Source organism: Penicillium hordei, assembly GCF_028827395.1.
Source record: "Penicillium hordei strain IBT 12815 chromosome Unknown utg000004l_segment0_segment0, whole genome shotgun sequence".
In the NCBI taxonomy this organism is placed as follows: Eukaryota; Fungi; Ascomycota; class Eurotiomycetes; order Eurotiales; family Aspergillaceae; genus Penicillium; species Penicillium hordei.
In genome coordinates, this window is record NW_026623145.1 from 2,085,114 (window position 1) to 2,099,053 (window position 13,940).

The 13,940-nt window shown below is 48.6% G+C and overlaps 6 protein-coding genes across 6 annotated transcripts; 2 read left to right on the top strand and 4 right to left on the bottom strand.

Moving 5' to 3' along the window:
* Nucleotides 1–27: 27 nt before the first annotated feature.
* On the bottom strand, nucleotides 28–3,603 carry N7537_008000 (peroxidase/cytochrome P450 family protein; the record flags this gene model as incomplete). The annotated part of the gene is made up of 7 exons (XM_056899055.1): nucleotides 28–354; nucleotides 420–546; nucleotides 601–2,779; nucleotides 2,848–3,040; nucleotides 3,090–3,138; nucleotides 3,205–3,302; nucleotides 3,355–3,603. The coding sequence occupies 7 exons, from the start codon at nucleotides 3,601–3,603 to the stop codon at nucleotides 28–30; spliced, it is 3,222 nt and encodes a 1,073-aa protein (XP_056751131.1).
* Nucleotides 3,604–5,251: 1,648 nt separating this feature from the next.
* Nucleotides 5,252–6,374, top strand: N7537_008001 (trans-2-enoyl-CoA reductase (NADPH) TSC13; the record flags this gene model as incomplete). Its single annotated transcript, XM_056899056.1, has 3 exons — nucleotides 5,252–5,291; nucleotides 5,378–5,593; nucleotides 5,692–6,374. The coding sequence occupies 3 exons, from the start codon at nucleotides 5,252–5,254 to the stop codon at nucleotides 6,372–6,374; spliced, it is 939 nt and encodes a 312-aa protein (XP_056751132.1).
* A 469-nt stretch (nucleotides 6,375–6,843) lies between these two features.
* On the bottom strand, nucleotides 6,844–7,960 carry N7537_008002 (putative alpha-1,6-mannosyltransferase subunit; the record flags this gene model as incomplete). Its single annotated transcript, XM_056899057.1, has 3 exons — nucleotides 6,844–7,074; nucleotides 7,158–7,591; nucleotides 7,669–7,960. The coding sequence occupies 3 exons, from the start codon at nucleotides 7,958–7,960 to the stop codon at nucleotides 6,844–6,846; spliced, it is 957 nt and encodes a 318-aa protein (XP_056751133.1).
* Nucleotides 7,961–8,455: 495 nt separating this feature from the next.
* On the bottom strand, nucleotides 8,456–9,664 carry N7537_008003 (carbon-nitrogen hydrolase family protein; the record flags this gene model as incomplete). Its single annotated transcript, XM_056899058.1, has 3 exons — nucleotides 8,456–8,715; nucleotides 8,767–9,082; nucleotides 9,188–9,664. 3 exons carry the CDS (start codon nucleotides 9,662–9,664, stop codon nucleotides 8,456–8,458), a joined length of 1,053 nt encoding a protein of 350 aa, XP_056751134.1.
* A 559-nt stretch (nucleotides 9,665–10,223) lies between these two features.
* N7537_008004 (fungal specific transcription factor domain-containing protein) lies at nucleotides 10,224–12,676 on the top strand (the record flags this gene model as incomplete). Its single annotated transcript, XM_056899059.1, has 6 exons — nucleotides 10,224–10,282; nucleotides 10,369–10,993; nucleotides 11,049–11,111; nucleotides 11,165–11,497; nucleotides 11,571–12,020; nucleotides 12,077–12,676. The coding sequence occupies 6 exons, from the start codon at nucleotides 10,224–10,226 to the stop codon at nucleotides 12,674–12,676; spliced, it is 2,130 nt and encodes a 709-aa protein (XP_056751135.1).
* A 320-nt stretch (nucleotides 12,677–12,996) lies between these two features.
* Nucleotides 12,997–13,647, bottom strand: N7537_008005 (mitochondrial 54S ribosomal protein bL28m; the record flags this gene model as incomplete). Its single annotated transcript, XM_056899060.1, has 1 exon — nucleotides 12,997–13,647. The coding sequence occupies one exon, from the start codon at nucleotides 13,645–13,647 to the stop codon at nucleotides 12,997–12,999; it is 651 nt and encodes a 216-aa protein (XP_056751136.1).
* Nucleotides 13,648–13,940: the final 293 nt, after the last annotated feature.

The following is a 13,940-nucleotide window of genomic DNA, read 5'->3' on the forward strand; positions in this document are numbered from 1 at the left end:
CGTTTGAAATTCTCAGATATACAGACTTTACTCCTTCCTGGCAGGCAGATCTCCGTCCCATTGGATTTTCATAGTCGTGGGGAACGGAGAGAAGCTACCGTGCTCGGCATCCATATACATTGCAATTCCTCCCGGTCCATCGAGCCTCTTCAGATGGCCTTGGGGCCCGGGGGCGCGACGGACATTATCCAGTCGCCCAAGAACCTTGAGCATAGTGGAAAGTGCAAGAGGGCACATCTTAACGCCCAGGCATTCATGAGGACCGAAGCCAAAGTGAGTGTACAAGCTCATATCACGGTCAAGACGGACCTTGTCGGGATCGGGGAACGCAACAGGATCGCGGCCTGCAACAACCTATATTTCGTACGGTCTGTTAATATCTGAATGCCAAGACAAAGGATAGACACCCAAGGACTTACCAAGTTACAAATGATCTCCTGGCCAGCTTTCAAAGTGACCTTCTCACCGTTATCTTCGACCACCGTTGGCTTATTGACAAAGCGTGGCAATGCCACCGAGCATCGGAGTCTCGCTCCTTCCATGAAGCTGCATACAGTTAGTATGGCCACTTAAATCCTAACAAGGTATAGAGGAACTTACTATCGCACAAGAAGCTCGTCGGCCTCAGGAGTGTCTTCCCTAGACAAGCGCTGAATCTCAACGAGATGCTCCGCCGCTTCTTCGGAGAGGTAATAATCGATGCACTGGGAGAAAAGCTGGCCTTGATTGGCAACCAAAGCACCAGCCGTGGGAAGAATGTGCGACCACACAACGTCCTTAACGGGTAACTTGCTGTCGAGCAAGCGTTGGATCATGTGGACGCCATATTCACTCAAGATATCATGGCGGTGTAGGCGGTTGACCAGGTTGGAAATGAATCCAGTCTTAGCAACGAGTTCGACGTTAGCTAGCGTCAACTCGCCCAGCTGCTGTGCAACATTACGAGCAGTCTGGCAAAGTTGGAAAGAGTTGGACACGTCAACATCGTAGAAAATAGAAGCGAATATCACAGCCAGAATCTGGTACAACTCCTGCTCGCTGAACACGCCTCTTGGATTTGACTCTGTCTTGAGAGACAGGGAGAAGACGTTGGCACAGAAGTTAACTTGGGCGAGAACGGCAACATCACGAACGATGTCGACCTGATTGACGCCAGCAACCTTGTATGAGTTTCGTTCGAGGAGTTTCAGTGTAATGTCCTCGTAGAAGGCCTTCACTTCTGATTCCCACTTGCCACGCTGTAGAGCAGCACCAAGCATCTTTCGAGAAGCCGCGTTAGCAGGGAGATCACCCGACAAGGCGAAGTCTCGGCCATAAGGACGGCCGCTATTCTCCATCAAAAATTGAATCTTGTCACCCCACCCTACCTTGAATCCTTCTTGGTCTTTCAAGATCTTTTCGCAGGCAGAGTGAGAGTTGATGAAGACGGCCGGGGCTTTATAGAATGGTCGGTCAAAACTGTAGGTTTTAGCCTTACCAAGGCTGGCCAGGATCTTCTTGTTTTCGTCAGGCACAACCATCGGGAAGTGTGCGTAAACCGAGTCGCCGCGGAAATGATTGGGAAAGGCCTTCAGGACCAGTTTGTAGAAGACCTGACCACCGTCAACGGAAACGTCATGTTTGATCTCATTATATGCCCAGTTTGTAAGATGCTTCGGTGTGAAGTCGACAGTATAGAAACGATCACCACGAACCAAAGCAACGGCGTCTGAGAGAATGGCCCTGGAGGTTGTGAAATTGGTGCATAGACCGCTACCCGGAGTCATAGCCTGTTTGGCCTCTTCGAGAATGAGGCCCGGGTACAACTCAACAAGGTCGGGGTGGTCATAGAAATGCTTAAGCTGGTCCGCAACGTATGGGTCTGAGTTGATCTCTTCAAAGGTTTGATAGGAAGCCAAACCAAAGTACTGACGGAATTCGTTCAAAGTAGCCAAATTCCAAGAGCGTGCCTGCTTGATGCCGAGAACTTCAACACCTCTGAAAACATCCGGCACATTCAAAGCACCGAAAGCTCCAGCAGGATCCTCAACACCTTCCTCAAATATCTTGACCAAATCATTATCATCGAATTTTCCATCTGCTTGGCGTTGCAATTTGGCGAAAGGACGTTCTTGAGGATCTGCTGGGAGCTTTGATTCCCATTGGCGAAGACCCCCCGTGAATTCTTGGAAGCTAAGCTGCTTGGGATCTTGTCCACTGAACAGCTCTTTATAAAGATCCTCTGACCATTTTTCGTCCCGAGCTGAGACACAAGAATGCCAGCGATAAACAAGATTGAATTCGGCAGATACTTGGTTTCCGGTAGCCTGAGCAGGTGCCTGGCCGAGCAAGCCATCCTTCATTTCGGCACGGGGATCCAAACTCCACACACTGTCAGTTCGGTTGACGTTGAGAATGGTCCGGACATAATCCTTTAGAATGATGTTAACATAAAGACCACAAGTAACCAGTCTTGCGGTCTGGAAGAGATCATTATCCCAGGTGGCATATGCTTCGGCATTTGACTCATTGGGCTTCGTAAAACGGCCACATTCATTTATAGCTGCCAATTGGGTAACAACCGAGTTGTGGAAACGGTTGAACATGATGAGAAGGACGCCAACGCCAGGGGGGAATCCCAAAATCCGCTTGGTGGAAAAACAGTCGGGTTTCAACTTTCCATCTTTGAATGTCCTGACTGTATCCTGTTCTTTCTGGTTGTTACCATAAAGCGGAGACAAGTCCAAGTACGAGGATGTCAATGATTTCGTTTGGTCTCTGGGATCCGTTTGGAACAAGTCTGAGGCCTGTTAGCTTCGATGATTCTACCATCTCTCATTGCAGAGATCTCAACAGGCGATAACCTACCGTGAATGATAACAGAGGCAAGATAGAATAGCACACTAGAAATCTTGTTCGGGTGCTCCTTGAAATCTTTCCGGGCCAAGAGGCTATCGAAAAGTGCCTCTGGCTCTGGGAGAGCAGCAGGCAGCATAGTCTTCGGACGAACAGACCGTGCATATGCAGTGCCAGCAGCACCAATCTGAGGCCAGAAGGTGTTCTAGGGCAGTTTAGCAGAGATTCTCAACCTGTCAGGGGACAATTCCTACGTTTCCAGATCCATCAGCCTTCCGGTATGCCGCATCGCGTCCAAGATAGCTGCATCACCAGTCAGTCACTACCCGACATTTTCCACACAGATCAACGTCGCATTGCACAACTCACGAGATAGGCGGGTGCTCCAAATCACCCCACAGTTGGGTGAGGAAGGTATTAGTCAGTTCCTTGCCATTTCGAGATGTCGAAGGCAAGCCAGCAGCAAGCTGTAGAGGAGTTAGAGTGAGTACACAGCCAATTCCTCACTGAATCACAAACCTGAATCACGCGCTCCATGATATAATCTCTGTCATTCATAGCCTCACCAGTTAGGGCAGATTTGGCAACCTCCGCCAAAGTTTTGGCATCTTTCAGGTCAAAATGGAGCAGGTCCTTAGCAAGCCCCGTCACAGTTGGCTCTTGTATATAGCTGCCATCGCCAGTTTGGGTGGGCAGGGGCCGCAAGGCTGCAGTCACAACTTGCTCGATCTGAGCAAGTTTGTTGCTGGAATTGGACTCTTCAGCCATAGTGAATTGACGATATAATACAATGTAATAATACAGGAATTCGGGTGCGAACTGTCATTAACCCGTTAACTTCAATGTCATAGATTTCAGCCGGATCATGCCTTGCGACTAAAGGTTTTAGAAGGCCTTGAGCCAGGCCCGAACAGTACAAGGTAGAAGTCGAACAAAAGGAAAATAATAATAACAATAATGTATCGATTGGTAGCTTACCGGTATATGTTAAGCAGAGTTGGGTAGGGTTAGGTATTGAGATAATAAGGTGGAGAGCTTAGGAACTACTCAAAGTTGGTGTATAGGGGAAGCAGCGAAAGAGGAACACAGCAATCACAGGTAGTTAGGAAAAGAAGAAGTGAATGATCATGCGAACAGTTCGGCGGAAATGGGATAGGACATATTGTTATAAGCCTCCCGTGGGGAATCACGGAGTAAGCCGAGAGCCATCAGCCGAACAGAGCGTACGGCTGAATGCACCTCACATTCTAAAAGCCCAGGTGCGTCTTCATTCGTGGTCATGCTTCGCGTAAGGTGGACCTGGGTGAAGAGGAACGCCCCACTGGCTGTTATGAGCAATTAGATATCTCTGATTCGCACATGCTATACGGACTATCCCCTGTCAAATCTCAAGTCTTATGGCATTTCCCCTGTCAAGTCTTAGGGCATTTTTGCCGAGGCCACTTATTAAATGGTTAATGGATAACCCAGAATACAACTGCCTAGCTAAATTGATAGACGCGAACTATATTCGCACATTCAATGGTTTAACTTAGTAGCTTCGCAGGAGGAGGTGGTCTAAACCGCACACTGTGATTGGAACAATGACAGCGGCCGAATGGGCCCGGAGATCTGCGACATGCTCTCTGCAAAAATAATGTTTTCTTGGAGAAAATAATAACAATAACAATGGAAGCTAGGAATCTCCAATGGCATTCTGGGGTTTGTCCCAGATGCGACGTTGATTGGCGAGCTGTTCGGCCAGACTTAGCCGGGCAAGACGGAGCTGAGACCTACAGGGTAGAAAAAGCGATATCATTCGATTCTGATTTGACGTTACCTACAGTAGCTTGTTTTTCTCAGCTCCCACTTTTTCTCAGCTCCCACAAAACCCAGCACTGCCTTACAACCCCCCATGCCCCGCTATAATGCATATTACACGTTAGCTTCCGAGGGGAACGGGTTGCTTCAGCTGACATGTCAAATGACTTGGGAGGCTACAGAGCGCATATATAACCTTTGTTGTCCCAGTAGATAATGGCATTCAAGGTTGTCTTTTGAAATACTGCATTGAACATGTGCCATTGGCGGACAGGTTAGTCCAATTTCTAAGGTGAAGTAAGTGGAGAAGACATCATCCGGAGCAACAAGACATAGCCACGCGCTAAATCGCCAAGACACAAAGATTTTATGGTAACACTCCGTACAACCTCAGTAAGCTGCCAAGGCAGCCTTAGAAGGTATCCCAGGAATGCACAAATATTGGATATCGGATATTTGGCCTCAGGTGTCGGCACGTGACGTCAACCGAGGCCCAACTTGTAGATTGTTGGGACTACTTTTTTTTTTTGGACCAGTTGCGATTTCAAGTTCCCTTTGTAGTCTCAAATAAGGTCCATCATTGAAGCATTATATCTGCGCGAGCCAAGTCATCATCATGGCGGCTGGTAAAATTACGCTCGTCGTTCAGCCAAGGGGTATGCATCCATAGCTCTTGTTTACCCAAAGCTCTCAGCAAGACCACAAAGAGAGTAGCCTGAAAGCATCGCTAATCTAAATGCAGGCAAGCCCATCCAGAAGCTCCCCAAGGAAATTGAGATTCCTCTCAATGCCTCCAGTGAAGAATTGCACACTGCGCTCTCCGCAGCATCCGGCTGCTCAGTCCACCGGATGAGAATCACCAAGGGTAGCGATCACGGCGTGGTCCCGAACTCGATCAACACGACCATTGAGGACACTGGCATGCGAAACTCAAGCGTAATCTACGTCAAGGATCTCGGTGCGTGCCTATACCCCATATCATGGACAATGCGAATTCAACCCCTAAGATCAGCACACTCGTCCAAACGAATCAACAAAACTAACATATAGTTCTAGGACCGCAAATCGCCTGGCGCACCGTCTTCATCATCGAGTACCTCGGCCCCCTCCTGATCCCCGCGCTATTCCTCTTCCCACTCCGACCCCTCCTGTACTTCACCTTCGACAAGCCCCTCCCTTTGCCCTCCGATCTCCAGCTCCTAGTCTGCGCGCTCCTCACTGTGCACTTCCTGAAGCGCGAGTTCGAGACAATCTTCGTGCACCGTTTCAGCAGCGCCACCATGCCCGCCCGCAACATCGTCAAGAACAGCGCCCACTACTGGGTTCTGGCCGGTTTCAACATCGCCTACTGGGTGTTCCGCCCGGACGCGACTGCCGCCACCAGTACCCCCAACCAGGCTCTCGTTTACGCCGGATTGGCGCTGTTTGTCTTCGGTGAGCTGGCGAATCTGAATGCGCACTACATCCTGCGTAATCTTCGTCGGCCTGGTACTACTGAGCGCGGCATTCCGTCTGGATTCGGTTTCAGCGTCGTTACCTGCCCCAACTACTTCTTTGAGATCCTGGCTTGGTTGGGTATTTTCCTTGTCAGTCAGTTGAACTGGAGTGTACTGTTCTTCGTTGTTGTTGGTGGGTTGCAGATGTGGAGCTGGGGTTGGAAGAAGGAGAAGCGCTATCGCAAGGAGTTTGGTGACAAGTACAAGAAGAAGCGCGCTGTCATCTTCCCTGGCCTTGCCTAAGAAGTTGGCGGAATGGTCAAGTCCAGGCTTGGTATTTGGCTACCCTATGTGCTATGGCAATGGGCAGGGTGATTGAGTGGGTGGAGAAGAGGAAGAAAACTATAGCAAGACTGAAATTACCTTTATTGACGGCTTAAAGGAAGTCCCAAGCAGCTTATCGAGCAACCCTAGTTGTCGTGATATACGGTACGCGCTAACTACTGATATCATGAGGCGATGTATTATTTTAGTATTGGACATAGTAAAAATGAATGATTATCGTGTTCCTTTTGCAGCTATGCATGCCAATTGAAAGCAAAAATACGCCATATGTTGAGGTCTCCACGAACAAACGCCAACCAACCCTAAAACATTGTACTCGTGAACAAGAGAAAGATTCCAAGCAAAACGCCATTTCCCCCACGTGGAAAAAGCGGACTCCTAAATGCAAGCGCCACTTCAAGAACCTCGTTCTTGGGCTTCAGGCTATCTAATCGCTGTGTGTCTTCTTCTCCCATATCTTATAATATGGCTCTAGTTCGTGAGCACAGTCCCGGTCCTCTGTATCTTCGCACCCATGAAATTGGATCACGAGGTCACCATCCTTGTAGGTACCATCCAAAGAAGCACCCGGAGAGCCATGGCTATAGGAACTCATAACTCGCTGAGGGACCAACGCGGTTCGGGCAAGGACAGTTGGGTGCCACTGCATGATGTGATCCTAGCAGAATTTAGGTCAGGATCAAGGCTCTTCGGGCTCTATCTATATAAAGATAAAGTAATGGAATAAAAGATTTGTCTTACCAGTCCATGTGTCTCCGCCTTAGCGAATTTATAGTTGCGGTAAAGCGGGTCAAACCAAGTGTCTAGGAAGAAACGGGCATACTCTCCATTCTTCAAAATGAAGCTTCCGGGGTTCAAATCTTCGCTGTCCTGGGTGATGATAATGTCCACATCCTTTTCCTTCTGGTGTGCGAACGTCTTGATAATACTATCTGGCGGCACGATGGGCACATCATTCATCATTAAGTCCTCTAGACGGCCCTTCTCCAGAATGTGAGATTTGAGGGATTTGGTTGGGTTCATGATCAAAGCATTAGTCGCGAGATGGAAGAAATATGCCGAGCGAGGATGTGTAGCCATGGCATGTCGCATGGCTGGTGCAACTGCCCAGCTCATTGGGGCATCGCCAACGGCTTCGTCGTAATCTGATGCACTTGCGAAGAAGTTGATGTAGCCTGTTCCCGCGTGAGAGTTAGATTGAGTTCATTGGAAACGAAGCTCTTCCACAATATTTCATAGAAGGATTTCTCACCATGACGCTTGGCATAATACTCCCGGTTTGCAACGATCTTTTTGAGATAGCTCTCGCTGTACCGTTGACGGTCTAGTAGTGTGACGATTACCACACCAGAAGTACCCACCGGAGCAACAACGGACGCAGAGGCTGAGGAATAGAGGTAGTGGAGAAGATAAATAAGGGATAATATTGCGAGTGCCAGGACACCGGCCGACTTTAATTGTTTCCTGCGATAGGATGACATTCGAGAGGAACGGGACAGAGGTAGAGGATGCGGGCTCCGCCGCGGAGGTAACGCGAACTGCATGAAGGCGTGTCCTCGTCCCTATTGTGAAATTATACAAACAGGGACAGTATCTCGATTTAAATCAAATCATAATAAGAGAGGGGGCAATGTCGAAAGTCGAGACTTGAAGAAAGAGACTTGAAGATCGACGCGGGTGCGAAGATCCCGAGATGTGGCGTCCGAATGCGGCCCACCTTCTGGCCGCATTCCAACAAACTTCCATCAGAGATCCCGCATCCAGTGGGATTTTATATTTAGCATATTAAAGATAATCAGGGATAATATGTGTATTACTTGTTGATTAGTTGAATAGTACCGTATTTATTGAACAAGATCTACGAAAGGAAAAAAGAAAAAGAAAAAGAAAAAGAAAAAGTTGCCTAATATATTTTATAGATCGACCCTAGTAAGTATCATAGAGACATCCCTTATATACATTGTTAGCTCTTCTATATAAACCCAAATGATTTCTCAGAGTTATGAGAGATTAAAACAACATTGCTTTTTCCCTGCTTCCTAGAACGGAGGAGGGTTCAAGTCCAACCCGTCAACTGTCAACCGGAATTCATCTCTTGAATAACTTCCCGCAACATCCATATCAAGTCGACCTCGTTCACAATCCTCTAAGTCGATCTCGGAAATCACAAGTCCATTTTCGATGCTGGAGCCATCACCTGAATCGTCAGTGGAGACTTCCCAAATGGGTTCAGCCACGACTTCACCCAAGGGTCCGACGATGCAGGAGCCACCTCGCGAGATATAGCGGTCTGGAGATTCTAAGAGACCATGAGTTATTTGAACACTTCAGTGAAGAATACACCACGTACCTTCAGTAGCTTTACCCTGCTCAGTGATCCAGGATGGTAGCTCATTGTAGCGCACGCACTGATTGCAAGACAGCACAAAAGTGCGGCCTTCACCACCAATAGTCTGCATGAGAGGCAGCCAAGTGTCACGGCCGTCAGCTGTGGGTGCGAGGTAGATGTTCACATTTTGCGAGTAAAGACTTTGACGAAGCAAAGGCATGAAGCTTTCCCAGCAGATAGCGGCGGCAATAGTAAGCTTGACCCCATTGAGCTCCGTAGTGATAGCTTTCAAAGTAGAAGGAGAACCCTGGGCCCATACAAGACGTTCTGAGCCAGTCTTTTTCAACAGGGTCAGGTCAGCATTAGTTTATAAATGTGTTGCATTCAACGACAAGTCAAATCGACTACAGTTCACAGCGAAAAACAATGACAATGTACTTACTGGCATGACCTTTCTTCTTTTTCCCAGAACACCCCGCAATGGATCGACATATAGCGCGGAGCAGTACATGCTTCCCCCGGCCTTTTCAATCAACCCAGTTGCAATAAAGACACCTGTCTCGCGGGACACCCGCTCGAGGAACTCTCTTGTCCCATCACCACGGTGGTCTCGACCTTGAGCCACAGGCAGCTTGCGCTCCACCCAGTCATGTCCCGCTCCAGCAGGCGTATCGCCCAGGTCAACGGCAGCACGGAAGTATTCAACAAATTGGTCCCGGCCATAGGGGGCACGCGCACCAACAGCAGTTCCAAAGTCACAAGTACGAGGATACCCGCCTAGATAAGCCTCTGGGAAGAGCAGGAGATGGACACCCTTTGAAGCTGCATGCTGGGTGGTTTTCTTGAGAGCGGCGAGGGTCAAATCAAGTGTAGACAAAGTGCGGGCTTGCGCCACAGCAACGGTGATTTTCTGAGGCATTATAATGTAGTCTTCTTTACACTAGTGAAATATTTCGAGAGGGAAAATTAAAAGGAGTCAAAATAAGTTGTCGCCTCTCTGGGCATTTAAACTACTCAATTCGGACTCTTTTCGGAGGCTGTAGTATCCGACGGAGCTTAGTATGCCGATGAGCTTGCATGGCAATTTCACCAATAGTTTGAACTTAGCCCTGAATCTAATTGGTCAGATATCTCTATAAACACACTCAAATGAGGCCAAAGATAAAATAACAAAGTCTTTCAGTCTTCGTCCTTCTGGTAAATCTTTAGTCACGTGGATAGATGGAGTCAAAACGGAACCGTCATCGGACATCTTAGTCCGATATACTCAGTGAGCCACCAAATGCCGAGTCCCAATGGAAATAAACAAAGTGGTGCCATCTAGAAAGAGGCAGAAGCCGCTAGCTTGTCGACGGTGTCGATCACGGAAGCAAAAGGTGAGTGTACTCGATTACAGCCTTGAATCGCAGAAAAACCAATCAAAGCCAGTGTACCGGAAGCAGACCATGTGATAATTGCACAGCAGCGAATAAGGGTAAATGTATAATGGCACCAACACGGATCAAACTTGTCTGATTGCATATAGAATGCATCTTAAGTGAGCCGGTGAGCCGAAAGGCTCGTGTTAGTACCGAGTAGGTCGAGTCAACCATCCCACAAGTACCCTGCTAACTGCTTTTATAGGTACACGCGAGCACTCGAAGAAAGAATTATAGACCTCGAGTCTCAAATTCCAGATGAGAGGCCAGCAAGTCTCTCTTCCAGTCGGAGAATATCTACACAGGAATCTGCGCCTCGAAGAGGAAATGAAACAGACCATGTTTCTCACGCTTCTCTTGCGTCAAGGCCACCATACTCTCGCCATATGCCTCAGGATAGCCCCTCGTCAGATTCTATTCCTATGAAATATCTGGCCTTCTGCCCATCATTAACCTCCCCCTCCCCCCATGCAGCGGAGGGTTTGCCAGACCCTCATGGCCAATGTGGACATTCCGGTCTGTTGATTGGCATACTAGCTACTCTCACGTGTACCGATTTCTCTGGATTCCCCCGAACACAGTCTGAAAGCCCAAATGCCCACACCTTTTCACAATTCACGGATCAGGTATTACAAGCAAATCGTGTCCCGCGGCTTTCAAATGAGGCATCTGACCGTTTGGTTCAAGTATATTTGGAAAGAGTTAACCCACGATATCCTTTTCTTCATCTAGCTACTTTTCTCAGTTGGTATGGATCGTGGAAAGCCCATTCACAGATGGATAGGGCAAGACATCAGGAGTCTCTATGGAAGGACTATTTTGTAACCATGGTATGGACAAAATACTGGGTGTTTCGAATTCATAGTAACCTTCGATACATTTTAGGTGCATGCTGTTGCCCTACTTCTAACACCTCGGGTCTCGGTCGATGACATTGCTATTTCTCAAGTAAGTGCATGTCAAATACTATATCTACGATCAAGGGAAGGCTAACAACTTAGTCTTTGTACAACACTGCTATGCAATATCTTACCCACGTTTTCGCGCAACCTGATCCTGTTTTACATGCCCAGGCATATCTCCTTTTGACTCTGCATGCACTCCATTCTCCATCATCACAGATGATTGTCACCATTGTCTCTGCAATGATGAGATATTGTGTCATGGCCCAACTTCACTTAGCTGAGAGCGAGCCGCAGGTGCCAAATCCTGCGTTTTCCTTGGAGGTCCAAACGCGCCGTCGAGTGTTTTGGTCTGCTTATGCTTTGGATCGATTTATCAGTTGGATCTATCACATTCCGAACAATATCATTGATGAACACATTAGTGTGGAGGTAGGTCATTTCTCAATACCCCTACCGTAGGATCTGTATCTGGAGAGGACATCGAAGATACTGACAAGGGTAGCTTTTTTCAAACGTGGGAGACGCGGACCTTCACCACGAAGGATCAGAGGACAGCCGCATCCGAATAGAAACACCATCGCAGAAAACACATGTCTCACCAGCCCTTCACCTATTCCGGTGCAGACGTATACAATCCCGGATCATCAGCACCATGATGCGGTCTGATTTCAAAGAAATCGATGCCTCAACGACATGGCGAGAACACATGTTGGGCGAATTGGACTCTTGGAGGTCTCAATTACGGCTATTGAGCGATGTTGCCTCCAAAAGCTACACGAGCGATCGATGGGTTGGCATGGCTTACAATTACACGATCCTCCTATTACACCAGCCAACCAAAGCAAACGTCTGTAATGGCTTTGGGGACCGATCAGTCCCAGCCTGTGTTCACATTGCTATGACATTTAGGACTTTCCAGAAAGACCGACAGACAGCACAACTATGGCCTGGGGTATGTACTCGAAAACCCGTATTCTTTCTCATCGGCTGACTCAGTCCGGTAATTAGCTCTTGAGTCAAGTCGCCGTGGGTATCACCCTTCTATACTGCTTCTGGGCGACTCCACCTCAACGTCAAACCACGGCCTACCGATCACGAGAAATCCCAGACGCATTACGCGCCTGCTCAACTGCACTGGCAATTCTTGCTGAGCGATGGGTTCAGGCTGAACCTTTGCGCGATGTCTTCGATGTTCTAGCCAAGGAAGTTCCAATATACGGGACGGCAGAGGAAGACCCGCCACCGAGGCGCATTTCGGCGGAGTCTGCTTCCTATATCCAATCCCAGATGCCTCTGCTTACGTCGATCATCATGCATCGGGGTGTCTTGCGCATGATATGGGAGATGACCACGGAGGATTTCCCTCGGAGTCTAGATGAGGAATTCCACCACCCACTGCCGGCATCGCATGACCAAACTATGCTTGGGAGTTTAGGTGGTCACATGTGCTCCGAGGAGTGTCCGCTTTTCCATGAACAAATTCATCCTGGATCGATGGCTGGTGTGGGTGCCCAGACTTTTTCTCCACTCGAGGACGGGATTAGCAGTGCTTATGAGGTTGACGAGACACTCATGTATCCTCTCCTCTTTGGTTCAGCGGAATTCTGATTTCGGTAGAGGGCGCCATTTCCTTTCTACAAACTTGTTATCGGTTTGACGTAGAAATAGAATTAAGTGAAACGTCTTGACAACATTGAAGTGAACACGAAGTAAGATTGGAGTATAATACAGAAGACCCAATATGCAAATTGAAAAAGAGACCGCACCCAAATTAGAAAGTTGTGGCCATCATTTCCGCCACGAAAAACAAGATAGCGTACAAAGATGGCACAAAATCCGTGGTGTCCAAAAAACCGTCCATCGCTCTTCAGGATAGTGATACAAGCGCCTGTTCATTCCCCTCGGCACGCAAGGTCGTACAAGCTGCTCTAACGAGCATACGACTGGGTGCTTCGCGGAGATGCGCGAGGCTTGGTCATTGCGTCAATGTCCAGGTTTTCGATTTTGTTTCTGATTTCCAGCCTGTGGTCCCGCATCCATTTGCCCAATGACGGGGGCTCAGGAATACCAAAGGCCTTGCGTTGCTTTGCGAATTTCTCCTTAATGGTCGGGGTCTGCATAATCTGGTGTCGAAGGTTCCATCCGAAAGGACCGAGCTCCTTGAGGCGTGTTGGCCGATCGGACAGCAAGTAGTTGTCGAGACCCTTGGCCTTGTAGATTGATCGCAAGGCGCGACGAGTAACTTTGATAAACACCGACTCGCCCAGAGCCTCGCTCTCAATCTTCTTTCGGCGCACGTTAGGCTTCCAGCTTCGTCGTGTCTTGCCTGCGTTGCGTCCCTTGGAGATCTTGTTACCGAATCGGATCGAAGCGCCGCCGTAGAGACCGGAGTCAGCCTGCTTGTACCATTGGGATGGTCCGTAGGGGTAAACCGGGGCGGTTTCCGGTAGTTTCGGAACCGATTGCGTTGCCGGCGTCGTTGAGAAGGCTCGCTTCGGTGTGGCGATGGAAAGACTGCGGAAGGCCGAGGCCAGAGAGAAGGGGGCGGACATCGCAGATCTTGTGTGTAGACCTGCCATTGTGTACGACAGGTATCGAACTCTCGCAGAATGTCGAGAATGCAAAGAGCCGGAAAGTCGTTATAGACAACAGGCGGAGGAGAGGACCAACAGGAAGAATTTGGGGCAGCTCACCGCCCTGGGGGCGGCGTTCTCATTCGACGATCCCTTGCTCGCGAATTTCGGCCAGAAGCATATCTCACAGAGAACCATCGCGTTGCCTTTCTTTTCTATCTAGGCTATTCCTTTGAAGCTTTCATTTATTTGTACTTCCTTCTTCTCGACCCATTGACTCATCTTCCGTTAATACTTGT